Source organism: Streptopelia decaocto (assembly GCF_964273445.1).
Source record: "Streptopelia decaocto genome assembly, chromosome: 3".
Taxonomy (NCBI): Eukaryota; Metazoa; Chordata; class Aves; order Columbiformes; family Columbidae; genus Streptopelia; species Streptopelia decaocto.
Window position 1 is genome coordinate 62232771 of NC_138656.1, and position 21019 is coordinate 62253789.

At 38.1% G+C, this 21019-nt stretch overlaps 1 protein-coding gene across 21 annotated transcripts in view; it reads right to left on the reverse strand.

Moving 5' to 3' along the window:
• Positions 1 to 3780: 3780 nt before the first annotated feature.
• The window catches only part of EYA4 (EYA transcriptional coactivator and phosphatase 4), a 157079-nt gene continuing 139840 nt past the window's right edge, over positions 3781 to 21019 (reverse strand). For 16 of the 21 annotated variants that reach the window (XM_082049882.1, XM_082049874.1, XM_082049879.1 and 13 more), the window contains 6 exons: positions 16558 to 16616; positions 16284 to 16444; positions 13723 to 13837; positions 11810 to 11931; positions 9437 to 9537; positions 3781 to 7837 (listed from right to left, as the gene is read on the reverse strand). In XM_082049882.1, the coding sequence (XP_081906008.1) occupies positions 7757 to 7837; positions 9437 to 9537; positions 11810 to 11931; positions 13723 to 13837; positions 16284 to 16444; positions 16558 to 16616 (639 nt within the window). In that variant the 3' untranslated portion in view covers positions 3781 to 7756. Of the gene's footprint in view, positions 7838 to 9436; positions 9538 to 9576; positions 9678 to 10723; positions 10928 to 11809; positions 11932 to 13722; positions 13838 to 16283; positions 16445 to 16557; positions 16617 to 21019 lie in introns of those variants that run through there. The other 5 variants (XM_082049881.1, XM_082049871.1, XM_082049888.1 and 2 more) reach the window with 2 other exon arrangements.

Genomic DNA, 21019 nt, shown 5'->3' on the forward strand with positions numbered 1-21019 from the left:
TCCAGTAGTTTGCTCGGCTGTCCAGGAGCTCACAATACCAGACATGATCTCCTTACACTAACCCAGCAAGCTGTATAATGCGCCACACCCAACTCCATGAAGGTACACATCCATTCTTGGTGCTTCCACAGACTTTCCACAAAAGATTTTTGTGGACAAACCTTTGCTGCTGGTTTTCTGCTTCTGTTGCCACCCTGGAAGAACAGCTCTACTTGCCTTGCGTCCTGCTACTCTGTAAAAGCATACGGCATCTCCTGCCTGCTCCTCCCAGAGCGAGGGTTGCTCCCTGTCACGCTGCTGGTAAACAGTGGCAGAGGGAAGCGTTTGCAGCCCTGCCCACCACAGGGCATTGGCAGGTCTGGCTGGGCTGCTGCTTGCCGCTGGTCCCGTGTGTGGATCTTGTTCTCCTACAGCCTTGGTGTGTCGCATGAGCAGGAACGCAGGGATGCAGGTACCCACTCGCCCCTGAGGCCCAGGTAGTGTAACACTGCTGGAGCATCCCCTTCCCCCCCTTTTTTTTTTTCTTCTTTTTTTTCCTGCAAAAGTAAGGAGCTGCTACACTTGAAAGGCTCTTTGGGATCCAAGCAGATTCACAGACAACAAAGGGCTGCAGATGCAATGAGGTAACGGAGAGGTGTAAAAACCAGAAATAAACAAGGAAGCAAAGAGATCAGCCTGCAAAAACCCATGGACCAGAGCTGGTGGGACAGTTGGAGGGGGTAGCAGTATGGGGCAGGAGTTCAGAGCACAAAGAACACACATGAGGCTGTGCTATAAAACAGGAGATTCCCACAAGCTGTCCAGGGAAAAAGCCCTTTCTGTTTGCTGGTCTTTTCCATGTCTTGTCTGGCCCCCTGTCATCCTGCAGCCATCTGACCAACTAACCACAGTTTCTCAGCTGCTCAATCCTTTCTGGGAATATTTCATTTTCCAGAACTCTTCACAATGGGCATAGTGGTTTTAGTGCTGGGTAAGAAGGGAGATTGTTTTAATTTCTTCTTCCCTTCTCTTATTTCTCTCTCTTTTTTTCTTTCCAATTTCAGAAACTTTCCTCTTCACTATTGGGACCAAACTGGGACCTTTTGAGTCAGAAAGCTAGAAACAAGATCCTAACCCAGACATGCTGAAAACAAAGAACAGGAGCTTGATATACCAGCTGAGAGCCATACCCAGCAGGCTACTTCAGTGGCTCGGACTTGTTTTTCTGGCTGATCTGGGGGGCTCCTGATTCACTCTTTTCTCCAAACAGGACTAGAAATGTTCCATTCATCGACACTGGTGTGTGCAGTCCCAAAACACATTTTGGTTTCAATGAGTCAACAATTTCTAATATTTTCCAAATAGCTTCAGTTGTGGCCTTTTGTTTTTAATGTTGAGAAGTGTGTGCTTCTTGGTGAAGGGCATACTAAGTTTTACAGTAGCCTAGGAAACATGAATCACTTTCCATTTGCCGCTCCTCTGCAGCACTTCATTTTCCCAGACACTGAGAGCACAGGAGAAAAATCAAGTCTAATTAACCTCTGTTCTCAGTCTGACTCCTGGATATGATATAGTTCATTTAAATCCCGTCCTTCATGCTTCTCTGCTCTCTTGCTTCATGTTTATTGAAGTGCATATGTGGGTTTCCAATAACCCATGTTTAGATGGATGGTTGATAACTAATTCATCTGGCAAATTGAGAAATGGTGCCTTGTGCAATGAGGGATTTTCTTTGCTTGTCTACTTAAAAATGAATATGTGAAACTTTCTGGCATTTTCTCCCTTTCTCCGTTTTCTTCTCAACCAGAAAAATAATAATTCTTTCTTCATTTTTATTAGTGGTTTCAAATCAGAGATTCAGTTATTGGAAAATTAACCCTTGAAATGGGTAGAGAAACTAACATTCAAAACCAGATTATTTAGATGTTTTGACTTTCTCGGTATTCCTCCTGCTGCCTGGACTTTTGGCAACTGAAAAAATTGCCCCAAACCTATAAACATTAGCAAAATGTTTCTGAATCCATTATTTATTTGGAAAAAAGAAAATGGATCAAACAAGTCAACCCCTAAAGACAATAATACATCAGCAAACAATGGAAGAGAGTCATAAATAATTCCATTCCAAATTTCTACTTGGTTTTCCTTGGGTATTCTCTGCAGGTAGATAGTGAGGATAGTGAGAAAGAGGTATTTTTGCACCCAAATGAGGAAGAGTTATTTCTCCACCCATAAATGCTCTCAGTATAATGTTTTTACTGTAGTTCAGTGCTGTGAATTGTCACGTGCAGGACATATTGACAGCCATTTAGAGCATGGAGTTTCTCAGCAGTGAGAAATGAAGCTAATTCTGTGCTATAACCCGAACAAAAGCTTTTAAATAAAAGCCCCCAGTATCTCATTTTTATCCTGATGTGAAAAGGGAGAAGTTCTGAAATTTCCCCCAGCTTTAATGGGGAGTAAACCCATTTTCTGACTAAGTTTTATCTCATTCCCCTGGAATGGTACCGAAGGGTTCCTCTTTTCTAGAGTTACATGCAAACCTGTCTGAGTGACATAATGTTAAAAATACTGTTAACTATGGGCCAGTCTGCTCAAGTAGATGGGCTTTATTTATGTCTACTCTATTTTTGATCTTCCTTTTCATTCCTAAAATTGGAGTAGAAGGTAGAAGTACATGCGGAACAGTTACATTTGTAACAGACATACTTTAATCTAGCCCCTGGGAAAAACCATCCACTATTTAGAAGCTGTCTCTCATGGCTGAAGCACTGTCATTACCAAGGCTCTGCAACTTCCTATGTTGTTACCAAGATCATAATGTCATATTTAAATGCGCTGATTGTCCTGTGGTCCCACTTTTGCGTTAAAGCCTGCACAGGCAGATTGTGGTGGGACTGCTTCCTTCAAACCGTGGTTAGCACCCCACTAAGACATGAAGCACTGCTCCCAAAGACATCTACAAAGTTCTGTGAGGCTCAGCTTCGACTGGAGTGGCTGCTTCCCTTCAGAAACCCAGTCTGTCTCCTGAAGGACCCACAGAATCAGAGAACGCCCTGAGTTGGAAGGGACCCACAAGGATCATTGAGTCCAACTCCTGCCCCTGCATACAACAACCCCACAGTTCACACCATGTGTCTGAGGGTGTTATCCAGTCTCTTCTTGAACACTGTCAGGCTTGGGGCCGTGACACCTCCCTGGGGAGCCTGTTCCAGTGCTCCACCACCCTCTGGGTGAAGAACTTTTTCCTAATGTCCAACCTAAACCTCCCCTGGCACATCTTCCTGCCACTCCCTTCAGTTCTGTCATTGGTCACTAAAGAGAAGAGTTCAGTAACTGCCCCTCCTGATCCCCTTGTGAGGAAGCTGTAGCCATGATGAGGTCTCCCCTCAGTCTCCTCTTCTCCATGCCCCAAAGACATTAGCATAACATTAGTGAGTGTATTTGTAACAAAATTTAAATGATTATAGTATAGACCACAAAACTGGATTGATCTGTATTTTGCTCCAAGGACATTGCAGCAAAGGTGTGCTGGCTGCATCTGGAGCAAGGCACCTTGAGTTCTTGGTAAGGAAACCTCCTTGGTGCAGGGCAGATGGAAGTTCCCTCTGGAGCCTAAACCCTGCCAGCAATCTGCAGGTGAGCCAACCTCTGCCAGATCACATGGCACAGGGCTTCTCCAGGCATGAACCACAATGGCAGCATGGACATACTTAAAAAGAGTCCATGGTCCCGCTCGGTTCCTGTAAGAGGCATTGTGTATAGAGGGTTTCAACCACAAACCAAGCATCTTAAAACAAGGTATAGTGCAGAAAATGACATTTCCAGGTGTATTTATTGAGAAATAGTAAAGATGTACATAATTTTACAAGCTTTTAATTTTAATTTACATTTTCTTAAATTATGTAGGCCCTAATAAAATATAATCTGCTAATACATGACAGAGACCCTTGGCTTCAATTATATCTCCAAAAGGTGGCTGTTGCTGGGATTTTGGCTCATGTCACTTCAGCTCCTCTTCTAAATGTCACATTCATTCAGAGAATATGCCTGGTGTCAATCCTGTAAAGCATAGATGACTTTTGAACCAAAACCCTGGATCTGGATACAATCTCACAGCTAAAATCTAGTCTTCTTATCATGGGCCAAGTCCACATTCTCCATAAACTCTGCAATTCTGATTGGCTGCAGGATTTCACCTGCCCTGAGATGAAGTGTGCTTGTATACAGGATTTTGATTTGGCCTCATCTCCCTTGTCTGTGCTTATGTTGAAACATGTGTTGCATCTGCTTTAGATGCGAACACTGCTGCTCACACTGGATCCTAATAAAATCAGATCTGGGAGCTGGCTGCCACCTATATCTTTGCGCACAATCTCCATGGGCATCTAAAAAGAAGCATCGTTTTTAGTTTTTCCTGTCCTCTTTTACTGATATATACTGAACTGCATGGAGTTATATCTATTTAAGGTACTACCTTGTGATTGTCACCACACTGTATTTGTATACTGCAAGCTGACTATTCAAATGCCTACTGAATGTTCAAGTTCTGTACAGACTGAAAACTGCTAGAATATCAGCAAAAGGTATTATATTCTATACTTCATTTGCCCAAAATACTTGCAAACATAACATTATGCTCAGTCTTGGTTGTTGAGGAGAGGCTGAAGGGAAGGTGGTTTCTGATTAATACGCTGTTGAATTAAAATGCACTCCATGTCAAAATGATCAGCCTTCACTTTAATCTACTTAGGCCCATCTGGAACAGTCTGGCGTGACTATGTCTCTGCCTTGGTTATTTTCTGTACTGTTCATGCAGCAAAATGTGTCAGAGTAATTTCTCTCTACAAGGCAGGCATGTACTATACACTTTTATTTAAAGATATATAACAATTTTTGCTTAGCAAGTTGACATTTGCACTCTGAAATTTCCTTTTAGAATTTTAGTGTTGTGAAGGCTTTTGAGCTAAATCCTTGACGTTTATATGTACATTTTTGTGGATTATTTATTTTTGTAATTCACTTCTGCAATGATAGCACATGGAATCCAAGTTAAAATGTGAACTTCGTCATGCGCCGTAAAACTTCCCTCCATTTGCTTCCATCTCCTCTCTAATTGAGCCATACCTGCCAGAGAGCTAAGCACAACTCCAATGAAGCCACTGCAAACCCATTATAAGAACTGACGGTTGTTGCTGGGCTATTGTTTGTTCTTGCATCTGATTAGGAAAAGAACACTGAAAAGCTGAACAAATAAATTTGAGAAATAGTATTGCTTCATGCATTTAAATAACACTATGACTTGTCAAAAAAAAAAAAAAAAGAAAGAAAAATAAGCTAGTTCACCATACCAATTTTTTGTTTTATAAAGGCTCTTACGTTGAGTTCTCATGCAATGTTATGATGCTGGAACTTGAGAAGGGCTTTATTTGAACTCTTTTCCTATTCCAGTAGAAACTCTTTTTTTTTCCACCTGAAAAACCACAAATAGCTGGCACTACATCTTTTTATGAAAAATGTACTTCCAGGCCAAATTTGACTAGACAGGTACTGTAAATATAAAGAAAGTACGCATCATTTTTACTTTCTGAACACACAAATCTATCACCCAAATAGCTAGTGTATAATGTTTTCATGTGTGGCAAGTCTCGTGTGATGGCTTTAAACTGCCCAGTGATAACAAATTATCATTAGTTCATTGTGTGGTGACTTGTATATCCAATTCCTACACAGCAAAGAAATTCCATTTTTATGAATTTATAGAGGAGTTTTGCCTTGGACTTTAGTGGCTCAGGCTTTCACCTACCAACTAACTTTCATATAACCTACAAATTTTAAATCAACAAAGTTGATAGCCAGGCATATGGTGGCGTCATGGCACAGAGGGGGAACATCTTCACCTCACTGCTGACCACTGTGCTGGTGTAGGCATCCTGGAGTTCACATTTAACATCTTCTCTTGCACACACCTCTTCACGCAGTCAGAGCACTGGCAACCTCAGGTGTCTCCATGTACAGTGTTAAAAATCAAAAAGCAGTTTCCATCTTCTGCCATGAGAGACAATCCACTTGCTGGAGTTTCAGAGTGCTCAAGCTGCACATGGAGCGCTGGGGACCCTGTGTGCAATGTGGACCTTGCTCATTTATCAAAGCTGAAAGGTAGCATGTTCAAAACTTACAAGGCAATTATCACTGTATGGACTGTAATTTTTAATAGAAATTATGAAGATTAAAGTAAGATATTTCTCAATATTTCTTCATGAAACCTCCCTCATTATGCTCTCCTCAGATGCCTGATATGCTATTGAAATTTCTGATTCAAAAACATGTAGAATTAATCCTGTGTAATATTGTCACGCAATCAAAAATGGGTGAGGAAAATCATATTGATCCAAAACAGAAGGCACATAAATGTGGAACAGAATGGAAAAGCTACCAAAACCCTGTTGTATTTACCAGAGTGGACTGTGCTCCTGAAATGACCAACGTCATCATGTCAGAAATTTCAGCAGCTTATGTTGATCCTGAATATGCTAAATGTGGCATCATTTGTGCATCTGACTGGTGAGAGATTCTTTAGTAGTTTTTTAGTAATTTTTCATTCCTAATTAACTTGTGTTTTATTCCCCATCTGGGTTTAAATCCACATTTTCACCTTCCAGTAATGCCACCTGCACACTTTGTCTGCTGGGTAGGAATTTGTTCTTTTATACACAACAGATGTATGGCTTTCAATGGACTAAGTAATTCATGAATATGGCTCTTAGTTCTGTTGTTGGAGAATAAGGAAATTATGCTGAAGGTGTTAAATACTTTTTTTTTTTTTTAGCTTTCAAGGTAACGGTCCCCAGTATCAACCTCCCAACATACTTTTAACTTTCCTCAATCAATCAGTGGAATTATTCGGAATCCAAATAAAAACACAAACTTTCCTTTATTATTTTTTCTTCCTGCAACAAATACTTAAATGCTTTGGTGCAGCCCTGCTCTTTGATTTCTTTGAATTTCAAATTTGGTCATGTCAAAAATTATCACAAAGGTTTTTTTTGTTGCTTTTTTTTTTGCTTATCTACATAGTTTTTAACCAAAATTACATTATAACACACAAACACAGTCTTCTCTTTAAGGCACAACACATCATTATGCACATTCTGTTTGCCAAACTTATAAAAGAGACAATATTATATAACCCTCCCCTCCCTAGCCCCTCACAAAAGAAAGAAAAATTGCATCCACTTCCAAAATCAGCTGCTAATAAAGTCACAGTAAATTATTTTCATCAATAATTTACACAAATTACAGGTCTAGACAGGATTGTCATTATACAGTCTGAGTGCATTCCAATTCAGATTTTCTGGGTTAGGTAGGCTAAAGTCTGGTTCAAACCTCAGTGCTGAGAATATATCCCATTTTGAGGAATGTTGTTGAACACCACCTTGTCGGCTGGGAAATGCGTGTTGGTGCTTTGCCAGGTCGAGTCCTTTGTTCACTCCTGTCAGGGCTCACTTGGTGTGTACCAGCAACCTCCACAGTTTTAATTCATTTAAAAACGTTGCATATATAAGACCATAGAGCTTCCTTACGTAGCACTAATGTTTTAACTCCATTCAGCAATCTGAATTCTTCAATTTGGAATTTTTAATTCCAAATATTTCTTCCCTTCTTAAGACAATTCATATGTGTAAAGCCAGAGGCATTGAATCACACATAAAAATTCAGTGTACTTGAAATATATATATATATATAAAAAAAAAAAAGGATCGCCAACTTTAGAACACAGTTACAAATACTCTAGTTCCAGTGCTTGATGGAGAGCCAAGAGGTCCGAATGACTGGATATCCTCCAGAAAGGCATGTTGTGCTGTGTTTGTTAGAGGGGGGAAAAGGTCAAGAAAGATGAACACGGTGACACAGGGCGGTATATGACACATAAGGCTAGTCAGATCACCACCACATATTTTACACCACTGTGTTTCTGGATTGATTTTTGCTAGTAAAATACTGACAAAAATCAGACCAAAATAGATCTGAGCTTAATAGTCCAACTGAAGGTAGAATACTTACATAGTCTTAACAGTTTATTTGGAAAAGCTGGTTATTTAGTAAGGGCTATTTGTCTGTCGTTAGCATGCAAACCCATACAAAAGAGCATTAATAGGAAATCCATTTCTGCTCCACTTAGCACATTTTGCAAAAGACCAAATGATCATTTAAAGGGCTGTAAGACTTTCATTAAAAGAGGCTTCATGCACAACTCTTTGAAACAGAGTTGAATTACATTTTTGTCCATCTAGGGGAAAAAAAAGGAATCTGTTTTGGGGAGAAAATAATGCAGTTCTTGCTTAAAAAAGGATAATTTCTATTGCAGAAAGCATCAGTGTCAGATATATACACTATTCTCTTTTCAGCAATTAATCAGAATAGAAAACCCCCATACTTTCATGTTCTGTTCAGATCTATTTGTAACAGGCTATGTTGATCCATCTCTCTGAATTCTGTATCTATTCATGCAATATAGTCAACATTAAGAAAAAAGCATGCCAAACTGGAAAGTACACAACCACCTTTGTTTAGCACAAACTATAAAAGACCCATCACCACTACTGTACCTATATTAAGGAACCATTTGGAATAAGCATTTTGGTTATTTTCATTTCTATTCCAGCTACCACACCAAAAGGGCCCTTTATTTAGCTACTCCTAGCAAAAAGATATTTACAACATTTGTCCTATGCAGACATTGTGAGGTAAAATTTTTCAGTTTCTGCACACTTCCAAGGTTATACTGGGAAGTGTGGTGCAAATTACTAATTTCATCTGTTTCTGAACATTGAAAAATTATCTGGTGAAATTTAGACTTGAATTGTTCTAATGAAAAAATGGAATATTTCTAAAGAAACAGTTCTGGTTTAGAAACACAAACTTGGTGCACAATCTCAATGCTGTATTCTTTTTCCTTTTGCAGATCTGGCTTTCTTGAAGCGAATCATATGTTCATCATATTTGCTCCAACAAACTACAGATCTTCATCTATGTTAGCAAAAAATTTGCATAGTCCTAAGATGTTTTTCCACATTCTTTGCAACACTTGTCTCGAAACCTCCCTGATTTCACCATTTAAAGAAAACTACCACCAAACTACCCTGCCATAGCCATTTCTCTGTCTTCTGTTTATCTTGAATTTGCTTTAAGCTAGTCTGACATTTTTGCTGCTATCATTTTTCGTTTATTTTTAAAATAATTTTGCTTTTTTTTTCTTTCCAAACTGAAGAGAAGCAAATGCTAGTATCCAAATGGTTCATTTCACTCTGAGTTTTGATCTCATCATGCTCTTGTTGCCTTGCATCTGTGGACTGAAGTTATTTGTCATTCTGTCATTGTGCAACACTGACAGAAATGCAAACAGAAAGGCTGGAATTAGTAGCTATGTATCACACCAACATTTCAGGAGACACGTTACCTTTTTTGCTGCCTGTTCTTCTTCTACACCATCCCCAATTACAACATATACTACTTTTCTGCCAAACCTTTGCATTATTCGTTCAAAGCAACTTTCTTTTCCTGGAAGATAAATGAGATAAGATTTCAGAGAAAAGTTACCTGATTAGCTGCATGTTCCTCATCTCGGCCATCTCCAATCACAACATAAGTTATGTTAGTGCCAAATCTGGACACTATACGCTCAAAACAGCTCTCTTTGCCTGAAAAACAATGCACTACTTATTCAAGCTATCAAGTAAGTTATGGTGAAGCCCTACAAAGGATTATTGCAGTAGTAAGACATTGTTACTACTACTGTTAAAAAGTTGCCAGAGTGCAATTTAGAGCCAAAATCGTAAGAAGCAATTAGTTTCCTTAGTGACACTAAGCAGTTCCAGGTAAAATTAAATCTCTTAAGAGCTACAGGCAAGCCATTAACATAAAAGAATTAGAAGCACTACAAAAATGAATAAGTTGCTGAATGAGTAACTGAAATGAAATATTTCTCTATTATTGTACTATTTTTTTTTCCAAGGAAAGCAGAAATTTTAATTCTAATGTATCTGCAACAATGAGTGATCTAGCCATGGAAAAAGTGTTCAAAGAACACTGGACAAGCAAAATAAAATTAGACAGCAGGTTTCTGGGAAAAAATTCCATGAAGCATTTGGCTGTTTTGGAGAAATGTGGAAGGAAGGAGGCTAAGCCAGTATCAACAATACACAGGATAGAAAAGGACCAAGCAGTCATCTACCCATCTTCTCATTGTACTGCAGGTTCAGTATTTCCAACAAATGCTTGTGCAATCAATCCCAAAACTGTCTTAATATGATGATTTCACTGTTGCCACAGGCAATCTCCATATCTAATTAACCCTCTCCATTAGGAAGCTTCTCTTTGACATGTGACCTACATGTGCCCTATTGCAAAGAAACCACCACACTTCCCATCAACACAGAGAAAGATTACTTCTTTCTTCTCTGCAACAGCTTTTTACCTTGTTTGTTATCATGTCTACCCCCACCCCAGGTTTTTAGCCTCTTCTCACAAGCTCATGATTTCTAGATCTCAGATTCTTACTGCTCTCCTCTTGTTTTTTTTTTCAGCTGGCCCACAAATAGGGCTTATGATTAGGAAAAGTGTCATGTGTATTAACTGTTGAGTGAGGACCAGATTTCAGTGAGTGCAAGCAACAGCTGCAATTATAGTCCTGTGCTCAGCACAGTGCAGAGACCACTGAGATGAAAAGTAGAGAGAGATCTTGTACCCCAGAGTTTGCTGTGCTCCTGATAGGGGTGTAACAGCAGCCACACTGTTCCCAGAAGGAATTCCTGGTGCAGAATTACTTCGACAGAGTCTCCAGAGACTGTGCTTCACTTCACCACCCCCTTCTGTGCTGTCGGCACTATTTCTTAATGCTCCTTCCTTTGGTCCAAGTGCAATCTCAGTGACTGAATCCAACATGTACACGCTGTATGACAGATGACATTCATTCCAGAGGCTGCTCAGTACCATGTTGTATTTGGGATACTTCGTGCTTTGACTGAAGTTTTTTAAGTATTTGAGGTATTTCTGTCTAGAGGACAGCTACAGCTAATTAAATTATGACCGAGGTAATAGTTTTTACTGACACTGTTAGAATATGCTTTTTTTTCCCTTCACTTGTGAAAATAATTTAGGAAATATATTATAATGCTTTTGGCAATGAAGTGTCACAGTCCATATCATATAAGGTGTCATAGATATAAAAATTAAGCATTCCTGAATTGATAGTTGGTAAATCATGAAATCTACCAAAATTATCAGTCGTTGTAGGCTGTGTCACTTTTCACAGGAATGGCAACTTTTCTTGGTTTACAAGAAAATTTTGGATGTGATTTCCAAAAACCATAAATTTCCAAACTGTAATACACAAGAGGTATACTGTTGTCAACACAACAGGGAAGTGGCTTCTGCTGGTAACAGTTGTCATTACCACCCATGATGTACTTATGCTTCCAGAAAAAGCTTATGAAGTGGTGGCCCAGCTTACGCAGTGCTGGAAGTCAGAGCAGGGACTATTCTAACAGAAGTTCTGCCTAGATTTGAATTCACAAAACACTTTTCTTCATTTTTTTGTTTTCTGCACCATACTGAACAGTTTCTGAGGCTTTTAATCAGTATAGAACCTTTATTACTTCAGGCATCATTGAAAATAAGCTGATTTTGGAATTTAACTACATAAACACATGAAATGCCTAAATCTTATGACTAACACTGAGTCAGGGAGGTTGCTTTGAATCCATCCATTACTGGCAAAAAAAATGCTGGTAATGCAGTTTAGTCAAAATGGATGAAAGAATAATTTTCTTACCTATTTTGGTTGCACTGTAAATATTTTCAATAGGAAAAGCTCCTCCTAAGCTGTATAGCAGAACTTTTGCAAGTGCTGGGATAAGCTGGGTTGTTGTTACCAACACGTTTACACAGTTACTCCTAAAATGAAAGAAATAGTTTAAGCTTAAATAGTTTAAAACTGTTACCCAAATGCTGATGAGGTGAACCAGCTGTAAAGAGCATACTCAGGATTCCTCAACATTTACCTTCACTCACACAGTAGTGCTACTTAGCACCATCACTTCCAGAAAAATGTACGTAAAACTTTTGGCAAAATCCTTTAAAAAATATGCAGGCCTGTTTGTAGGAAATATTCCTCACTGGTTTATAAAAAACAGATCCTTGAAGATGAGACCACTAAAATCCAGACACTTAAGATCACCTACTATGTCTGAAAATAGGCATTTGAATACTTTAAAAGCATCGTTTTCATGCTAAGAATTAATTGGCAGTAGCTACCAGCCAAATAAAAGTGTTAGGAAAAAGTGAAAACATAATTTGTTACTCCTGTCTTGAGGGGAAATAAACAGCCAGTGTGCATTTTTGCACAATGACATCACTTTTCTCATGTTTCAAGAGTAAGAATATTTCTGACAAGAGGGAGAGATAAGAATAACCATGTTAATAAGCTAGCATCAAATGGTGAGGATGAGAACTTGAATAGAGAAGCTGTGCTACCAGTTACACAACAAGAAAACTCAGAACCAGGCTACTTGAGGTTGGAACATGTGCGCGACCATGTGAACATGGAGCCGAGAGCAAATAATTGTGGTTTTTTTCTCCTGGTTCTTCCACAAACTTCAAGCAAGAGCGTAGGCTACTATTTCTGCCTTAATGTATCTCAGTTTCCTGTCAGTAACATACAGGTAATGTTTAGCTGCCTCACTGGGTAGCTTCTGAAGATTTATAGCTGTACAGTTCTTCGAAGACAAGAAAAAAGGCCATTATTTAACAGTCCTGAGTAACCAACAACAGTTTTCCAGACTCATCTACCAATGCTCAACTGGCCTTCATTACCAAATGTCTTTTTGATGACCAGCAATTGGGAAAGAAATGCAGAGCTAAACAAATGGCTTACATACATTTTTAACTTTTTTCTCTTGAGGTGCTTAAGACACTGTTAAATAAACACCAGTTGAGATAAACATATTGCAAAAGTTGTTACAACTAAATAAGTTTTTCACATCTTTCCAGGTTTGTTCTTTCCACTTGACACTCAGTCTTTTCCAATACAAGTTTGAAGGCAAGATGGCTTAACATTGTTCTTTTTTATTATTTAAAACCAGAATTTTTGAGGATTTCTGATGAGATACATATTGCATGGCTGACTAAGCAGCAGCAGTGTTCGCAGTTTCAGTATTTCAAAGGAACAATACATTTAATTTTTTATTACTGGGAGCCCAGACTTTTAACCCAGTTAAAATAGATTTTTGCTCTTCTGAAAACTTAGATATAAGCTTAAGCATAATAATTTGCCTGGAAGAACAGAAGGAAAATGTTTTTGTGTCCTGAGATTTATACAGTATTTAAGTAGCACTGTGAATAGGCACAAACATTGAAGCACATAACTGAGAGAGATGAAGTTCAGAGGATGCTGCCCAGAAGGTAAAAAATTAAAGGCTGGCTCAGAACTCTACAATACCCTTTCAATGTACACAGGGACATTTATCACCATTTAGAAGACACTTTGAACTGTCTTTAGTAAATGCTGGACTCACTGAAAATGAAATAATTTTCCATGGAATTTTTCCTATGTCCTATTCAAAAGTCCTATCAGACCTGTTCTGTTCTTTAAAGGCACTAATTTCTTGTAACTTAAAATGTCAAAAAACAACAATTACAAGTTCAAAACTAGAAACTTTTTTTTTTACAGTCAATTCAAATACATACCTTGTGCTGATAATTGATAAAGATTTAAGTGCATTTGTTAGCCAGGAGTCTGTCAGAGCTTCAATCTCCGCTCTTAATTGCAACCATGCATCTCTTTTAGCGGGACCTAGGAGGCCTTTTATGTGAAAAAAGCAAGAAAAGAAAAAAAGAAACAAAACAAATTAAATTCTGTATTAGCTACAATGTATAGATTTAATGGTCATTGTTTCTATTTCAAATTCCACTGGAGCTTGAAAAAAACATCAAAGAGAAAATCTACTGTCTTCAAAGCTCAGTAAATTGCTCTCTGTTTTTATTTGCACTCCACTATATCAAACGATGTCAGCAAGTATTGTAGATACTAATAATTAGCCATAAGTTTTTTTTCATCTATGCAGCCTACTTTACTACATTTCAAGTATTCATTTCAGAAATACACATTTTTTAAACCAACTTCTCACATACATCTTACTCTTTAATTATCAGAGGCAGTGAAAAGGAGATTCATGCCACTGGCATCACAGGCAGAGACACTCACTAAAGAAGAGACTTTAGAATAAACTTGCCTTTGCAGTACTTGCATATGTTTAAAACTGTCTGCTTATGAGTCTGTATATAGGTGAACCTCAGGTTACACATAGGGAAATACATTTGTTTGCTGATGGCTTGCGTTTCATGTCCTGTTGTGGTTTGCAATGACAGCTTCTTTTATAGCATTTACAGCCCTGAAATGGCTGTACATCTTATGTTCTCATTTCTCAGTTAGTCCTTAAAAGCATTTTAAAATCTCCTTTTGGGTAGGAATGGTCTGATTTCAAAAATACCCAGCCGTGTTGAATGTTGAGACAGGACTTCTTTGGAACAACACTATTTTAAATTTAGATTTGGTCCTGGAAGAGCAGGGAAGCAGGCTTCATGACTTTTAGTATCTCACTTCTCTTTCACACTCTCTGTTTCCAAGAAGTGGTTATGACTGTCTTCACAAATCTGAAATGAAGCAACCTAAAAATACCTAGATTCATCTAGCCTTCTGCTGCCTTCTAACAGCTATTTTGAAATAAACAGACACACAGGTGACAAAAAGATTATTTAAAAAGCTAGGAAGTAGAGGACAAGTGAAGGAACTTGTCCACTAAGGATGGAATATATTTCAGAAGCAGAACTTGTGGGAGAGAATAAAAACCTTAATGCAATGCAGCACAGATCTACACTCTGCCTTTGCAATGATTGTTCCTCTTTGTGTGTTCCCCTATGCTGTCCTCTTAAGCTCTTACTAATGTTAACGGTTTTATGAAATGCAACAGCTTTAGAATCTTACATGTATTATGAGATATAAGAAAACCCAGGAAACTTTTGGATAATACCATCCATTTCAAGTATTATTCATGTATAAGAACTCCATTCATTACAACAATAAAGGGGAAGGCAGGGCAAGTGAAAGCCAACCAACTACTATCACCCTTTGGTCCTATTGCTTTTTCCTGCAGCAACTAAAGGCTCTTAACTACTAAAAGTGAAAATATATATTCCAGTTATATATAATTTAGAAAATGATTAAGGTGATGACTAATTCATGGTCCATATTATTTGTACTGTTTCCCCTTTCTGAGAGACTGCAGGAAGTACAAGAACACCAACCTGTCTAGTTTTGCTGAAGGTGAGCTTTACTTTGACTGAGTTTCAGGCTCCTTTGAAATCAGTTTCAGATGAATTGAAAAAGTCCATGCTATAGAACAGGAATTTTCACTTGGACACCTTCCTGGTTGAGTCAGCCTCATTATCAACCATGGCTTCAAGCAATGCCCAAAGACTTTTAAGTATTCCCTGTTCTCACAGTCTCTGTTCGAGGGAGCTAGTTGACATATCCCCCTCCTCAGATGAGGGCTGTCTGCCTCTGCAAGTCACGCAAGACTCCCAGAACAGATCCTTTCAGTTCTGCTCCTTGATTTCCTACAAGCCCGCTGGTACGGACATGAGTGAGTCCATAAATGAAAACAGTAACAGGAAAGATCTCAGCCCAAATGAGATTTAGATTTCTTGCTAACACAGCTCACTGTGTTAGCAAGAAATGGAGTCAACAAAAGGGGCTGGTGGTATGGCAGTCCTAGAGTTTTCTTGCATCCACTGGTGCAGATACCCAGCAGATACCCAGCAGAGAGTTTAGCAGACAGTGTGTTGTTACCAACCAGATCATGAAAATAAAGGACAGAAAAGGCCAAACATAACTAATTTGTGCTGTGGAAACCATATAACCTCTTTGCTAGAATAACAGCATGTTTGAGGTACAATCAGTGGCTGAATCAATCAGTAAGACAGGTATAGCTGAGATGGGTCTCCAAGGAGAAAAACACTCTGTAGAAGCTAAAAGGAAGTCTGCTTTGTTTTCCCATCTCTGGTTCTCCTGCACAATGGCACAACATTGGCTCTGCCATTATCGTCAGTAGCTTCCAATAGCCCAAGGTCAAGTCACATCACTTTCCATTCACTTTGCAGCTTTCAAGGCATATCCCCTAGGCGGGAGTTCATCGCCATGCAGATTAACCTGATCAGCATTCTGTATTGATTTTTACAATTAAACTCACCTCCTATGTTGTTCTTGTAAGTATTATACAACTCTTTTACTCTTCTGTAACGGAAAGCCAGCTTCCTCATCCAGTCAACCCCTCCTCTTACACCTGTTGGCAGACAAAGGTTTGCACTACTTGCAGCTGCATGGAAGCCATCAGTTGCAAAACTGTAGGTACTGCAAACACCCAAAATACAGTAAAAATAAATACAATGTATTCCTGTAAATGCTCAATTTATTTAATCTTTGAAGAAAAAAATAAAAAAAAAGGAAAAAATGCTGTATCTTACCTTAGGTCTTGTCCATTATCATCAGAAGAAACATCATCTATATGAACTTGATCACATTCCTGTTGAAAAAGTCAAACTATAAATTATCTTACAGGGGAGTATACTCACTACATTCTTAGTGCAGATGCTGAAGAAATGATTGGTGCAGGTCACTAACTGCACCAGAAGATGGCAGCATATGTACGTGTACAGCTTCATATCACTACAATTTCTAGATAATAATACAACCTGCAACTCCTTCTAGACTGTATAAATTTTTAATTAAAATAGGCCTTTAGAAAAGTGATATATAATTTAAGTGTGATTTACAATTAAAATTATTTTAATTGAAAAACCGCAACAACTACAAGTTTCTCTAGCATACCAATATTCCAAGATCACCTAATCATTATTTCCCTACTTCCTAAAAGCTAGTGAGGATGAAGCTCAACAGGTATGTAACTTCAGTTAAGTCTCTAGGAGTTTGGACGCTTATCAGATTATTTTCTTGATTTACCCAAATGCCTTCAACTGGAAAATCACAGATAATCAAGCAGTCCAGGAGAACTGAATTATTTCCTGGTTTTGGAAGGGATGCAAGTAACTGCAGGGAACTGAGGTATACTGGAAACTGAACTCCTCTTCAAGCTGATTTTATAGTTGGATAGGTATCAAATAGCTCTTTCTTCACAGTGGTTACAGCAGAAAGATAGGAAAATGCAGGGGAAGAAAAACAATAAGCCATAATGCCATAGTAAAGATGAAAAGGCACTATGTTACTGTTTTATGCAGTTGCGAGACTTAACATCTTAACCCAAAAACACACCTGAAATTCAGTGTCCAGAGATTTTACTTTTCGATTTTAAAGAATTGTTGTAAGTAATTTTTTACAATTTAAAATAGCTGTTTTTAACAAAATCCTAATATAAGTCACAAAAAAGTTCAAGGACATATTTTAAAATGACTTCCCAATTGATATTTTCAGATAATTTAATCTCATCACTGTGACAAAATGAGGCTGAGCTTTTGAAACACACAGTTTTGTGCTTCAAATAAAGAGTTGTCTGAGTCATCTACTTTAAATAAAGTTGCTGACAAGCAGCACTTAATTCAGATTCTCTCTGACACGGAGAAGTATGCAGTTCTAAGTTTCCAATCACAGTTTCATACCAGTGCTAAGTTGTCCAGATAAAGGATGAATTTGAGCAGGGGAGTGATTTCCAGCTGTGTATGCCACAAGTTCCTAGAGTGTGAATTTGGGGAATTACCATTTCTTCTTTCTGTTTTGTTTGCTCTGCACTGAATGAAAACTTAATAGACTTTTACTCACATGAAGTTGTTAAAAAATAAATTAGCCATTTTTGTATAAAATAAATGCGTCTTTTTATTTTCAAATACATAATTTCATTGCATCATACCAGCAATCATAATTTGAAATTTTGTGTCAAGAGTAAAAGAATGAATAGCCAAACTCTGCTCATTTGGCTTAATCCATTAAGACAGTCATGAAAAAGCTGCGTTTAAGGAATAGAAATGAAGCATTCTTCTTCCCACTGGAAAAATACATTTTTTTTTGTTCTGTCTGAGGAGACTATCTAGAGCTGTAGAATATTTTAAAGAAGCTGCTTTTGGATGAAAAGAGAAAGAAAAGAGGAAGTAGAAGCTGAAATAAAGGATTAATTTATTTATCCTTATTTATTATTTATCCGCCAGTTAAAAAAAAAAAAAAAAAAAAGAAAAAAAAAAAAAGAAAAAAAAAAGAAAGAAAGAAAAACTATACTCCACCCAGCATTGGACAGGAACTCAAAAATCAGACAAAAAGCTCCACTGGGACAAATTCTAACTCTACATTTTGCAATATCTGAGCAATATCTGGCTTCCTAATCACCTTCACAGATTTCCCTGGAACTGGTCAAAGTGCAAAAGTTTAAAAATCAGCCCTGTGGTGTAGTAATTAAATGGAGGGCACACAGAAGCCCTGATGGAGTGTCTGCTGCTGTTTGGGTTTTGTTAAGCCTTTCATTGTTACATTGTTACAGCCTTGAAAATGCCAGATAAGGGTACTGCTGACAATTTCCATTACTAAGTTAAATACCAGTGGATGGCAAAGGCTCAGCTGTTTAGTTCTATTTTTTTTTTTTTAATCTCACAGTTTGTCCATTGACTCCAAAATAAGGAGATGAGGGGGATGAGGGGAACATGCAGTTTTCTGATTACTTGCCCCTTGCCCCTTCAAGAAGGTTGTTATGCTTCCAGCAAGAGGATCAAACCCAACAGCATCTCCCACTTCTATCTATTCCCCCTTCATCTTGGCCTCTTGGATCTCTGGCTCACTTCATCACCATATCGGGAATACACATTTGCTGACCAAAACCAAACACCTGTGCTCACCACTCCATGCATTATTTTACTTTGTTTTCTTGTTTACTTATCTACGTTGACTAAAATATTTACATTTTATGAATTCACTCATATGGTGTGAAAAAACTTCCTGGAAAAAAAAAAGAAAAAGCAGACGGTTTGAGCAGATTTGAGATAGTTCTCTACTTCTCCCAAAAGAGGCAGGAAACTGGTGGCACAACACTAGATCTGAGTTTGATTGTAAAAGAGACCAAACAGTTGCAGGGGCGAAGGAAAGCAAGCAAGCTGTCACTTAAAATGTTAAGGTAAAATGCTTCTCACATCAGCTACAGTACTAGCTATACTCAAGTCACAGTATCGCACTGTCAGTGCAAGGTCAAAACTAAGAAAGATAATATATATTTCCTATTACTAGAGAGTAACAGAAAGGAATCTAGGTACAATAACTTCCATCTAGTATTGCTTGAAGCAATACTAATTTAGATTATATCTGAGTGCACTCAATTCTTTGCAGCAATTTTTAGAGCCTGAAAATTTGAGAGTACAGAATCAACAAATCATGAAAAAAATTATCCTCCTGGAATGGCCAATAATTTTGTTACCCAGAAAAAACACTGACTCACCACACTGAGCACAAAAATGTTATTAGTGAGGGGATATTCAGCACTATGCTTTCTCAGGCTACATAGAACACCCTTTTTTATGTATACACTTCAGTCTCTGTTACAACTAGTTTGACCTGCCTCCAACATTGTCCTATTTTTTATTTCTCATTTCCATTTCTAATGAGAAAAAGAAATGACAAAATCTTATTTAAAATATGATAGGATTATAATAAACATGGTAATGTAACTCAGTTTGTTTGAAATACATACTCTTTTTTCTTCACCATCCTGAGAGCGGAGGGTGATAATGGAGTTGAAAGATTCATATCCAAATTTCTGCTTGCAACTTGTAGAAAGTGTGGGGTTTTTTTTGTGTGCATAGTGTACCCTATCAATATTTCTAAAAACTGTCTTAAAATTAGTACTGAGATAGGGAGAAAAACTTAATTTTATTCCTTACCTGGCTGAGAACAGAATGCATTAGTCTAGATATTATTACAGAACTGAGTCCCATCTCTGAGCATTGTTCAGGCACATGAACTTTCTAGAGCACCAGACTCCTATTTTCATGGCAAAACACCAACTGCCCTCCCAAGTGATACTCCTCAAGCTAACTAAAATTTATACACTGAGAATGAAATAGCTGGAGAACAGCCTAGCCTGGAATAAAAGTGCAGCTTGGCTGATTAGAACACAGGTTACTGGGTCAGCGGGGAATGTCTCAGCAGATTGGAATTTCTACATCAGCAATCATCGTAGTGAGACAGATTTGCATAAAGGAAGGAAAACTCTTTTTGTATGTGATAATGTTCAATAACTTCATTATTATTACTACACCCTGGTGTGCAGCATTTGCAACCAAGAAAGACAGGGAAAAAAGAGAGCTTAGAGGATATAGTGACTGGAGATAGGTTCATTAGGACATTACAGTTGTCATGTCTGGAGCCACAAGGTTTATTGTGGGATGTAAATGAATGCAAGACAGAAAGTATGGGACCTGACTGGCTCAGCATTAAAAAAAGTGAGATCATGAAAGGATAAGTGATCTGTCTAGTGAATAAAGGCCTCTCTCACTTCCCCCAGTAGGAACTGAAGGTCTTGTGTCTTGATGGCCATGACTATCAGCAGCTCAGCACTCTCCTCCCCTCTCCTGGGGGAGGAAGAAGAGAGGAAGACAGAAGAATAGAAATGGAAAGAGGGTGAGAGATAAGAGAAAGATCCCAAGTCAGAATTGGGGAATTCTCAGAATTCATTACATAGTCATCATGCAGAATATCCGGTAATAGCCATGTGGTCTGCAAATATATTTAAACAGATTTATTCATCTGCATATTAAAGGATGCCTCTATGTACTTCGGCACTGGATGCCATGCAATTCTATCTTATTTGCTAACAAGACAGAAAATTGTTGGTCTTCTTGCATCTGCCAGAATGTGTGCATAGACCTCATTTCTGAACAAGAAGTTTGGAATTTCGGTAATCTTGTAAGAGAGTTGGTTTTAAAACAAAGATTAATT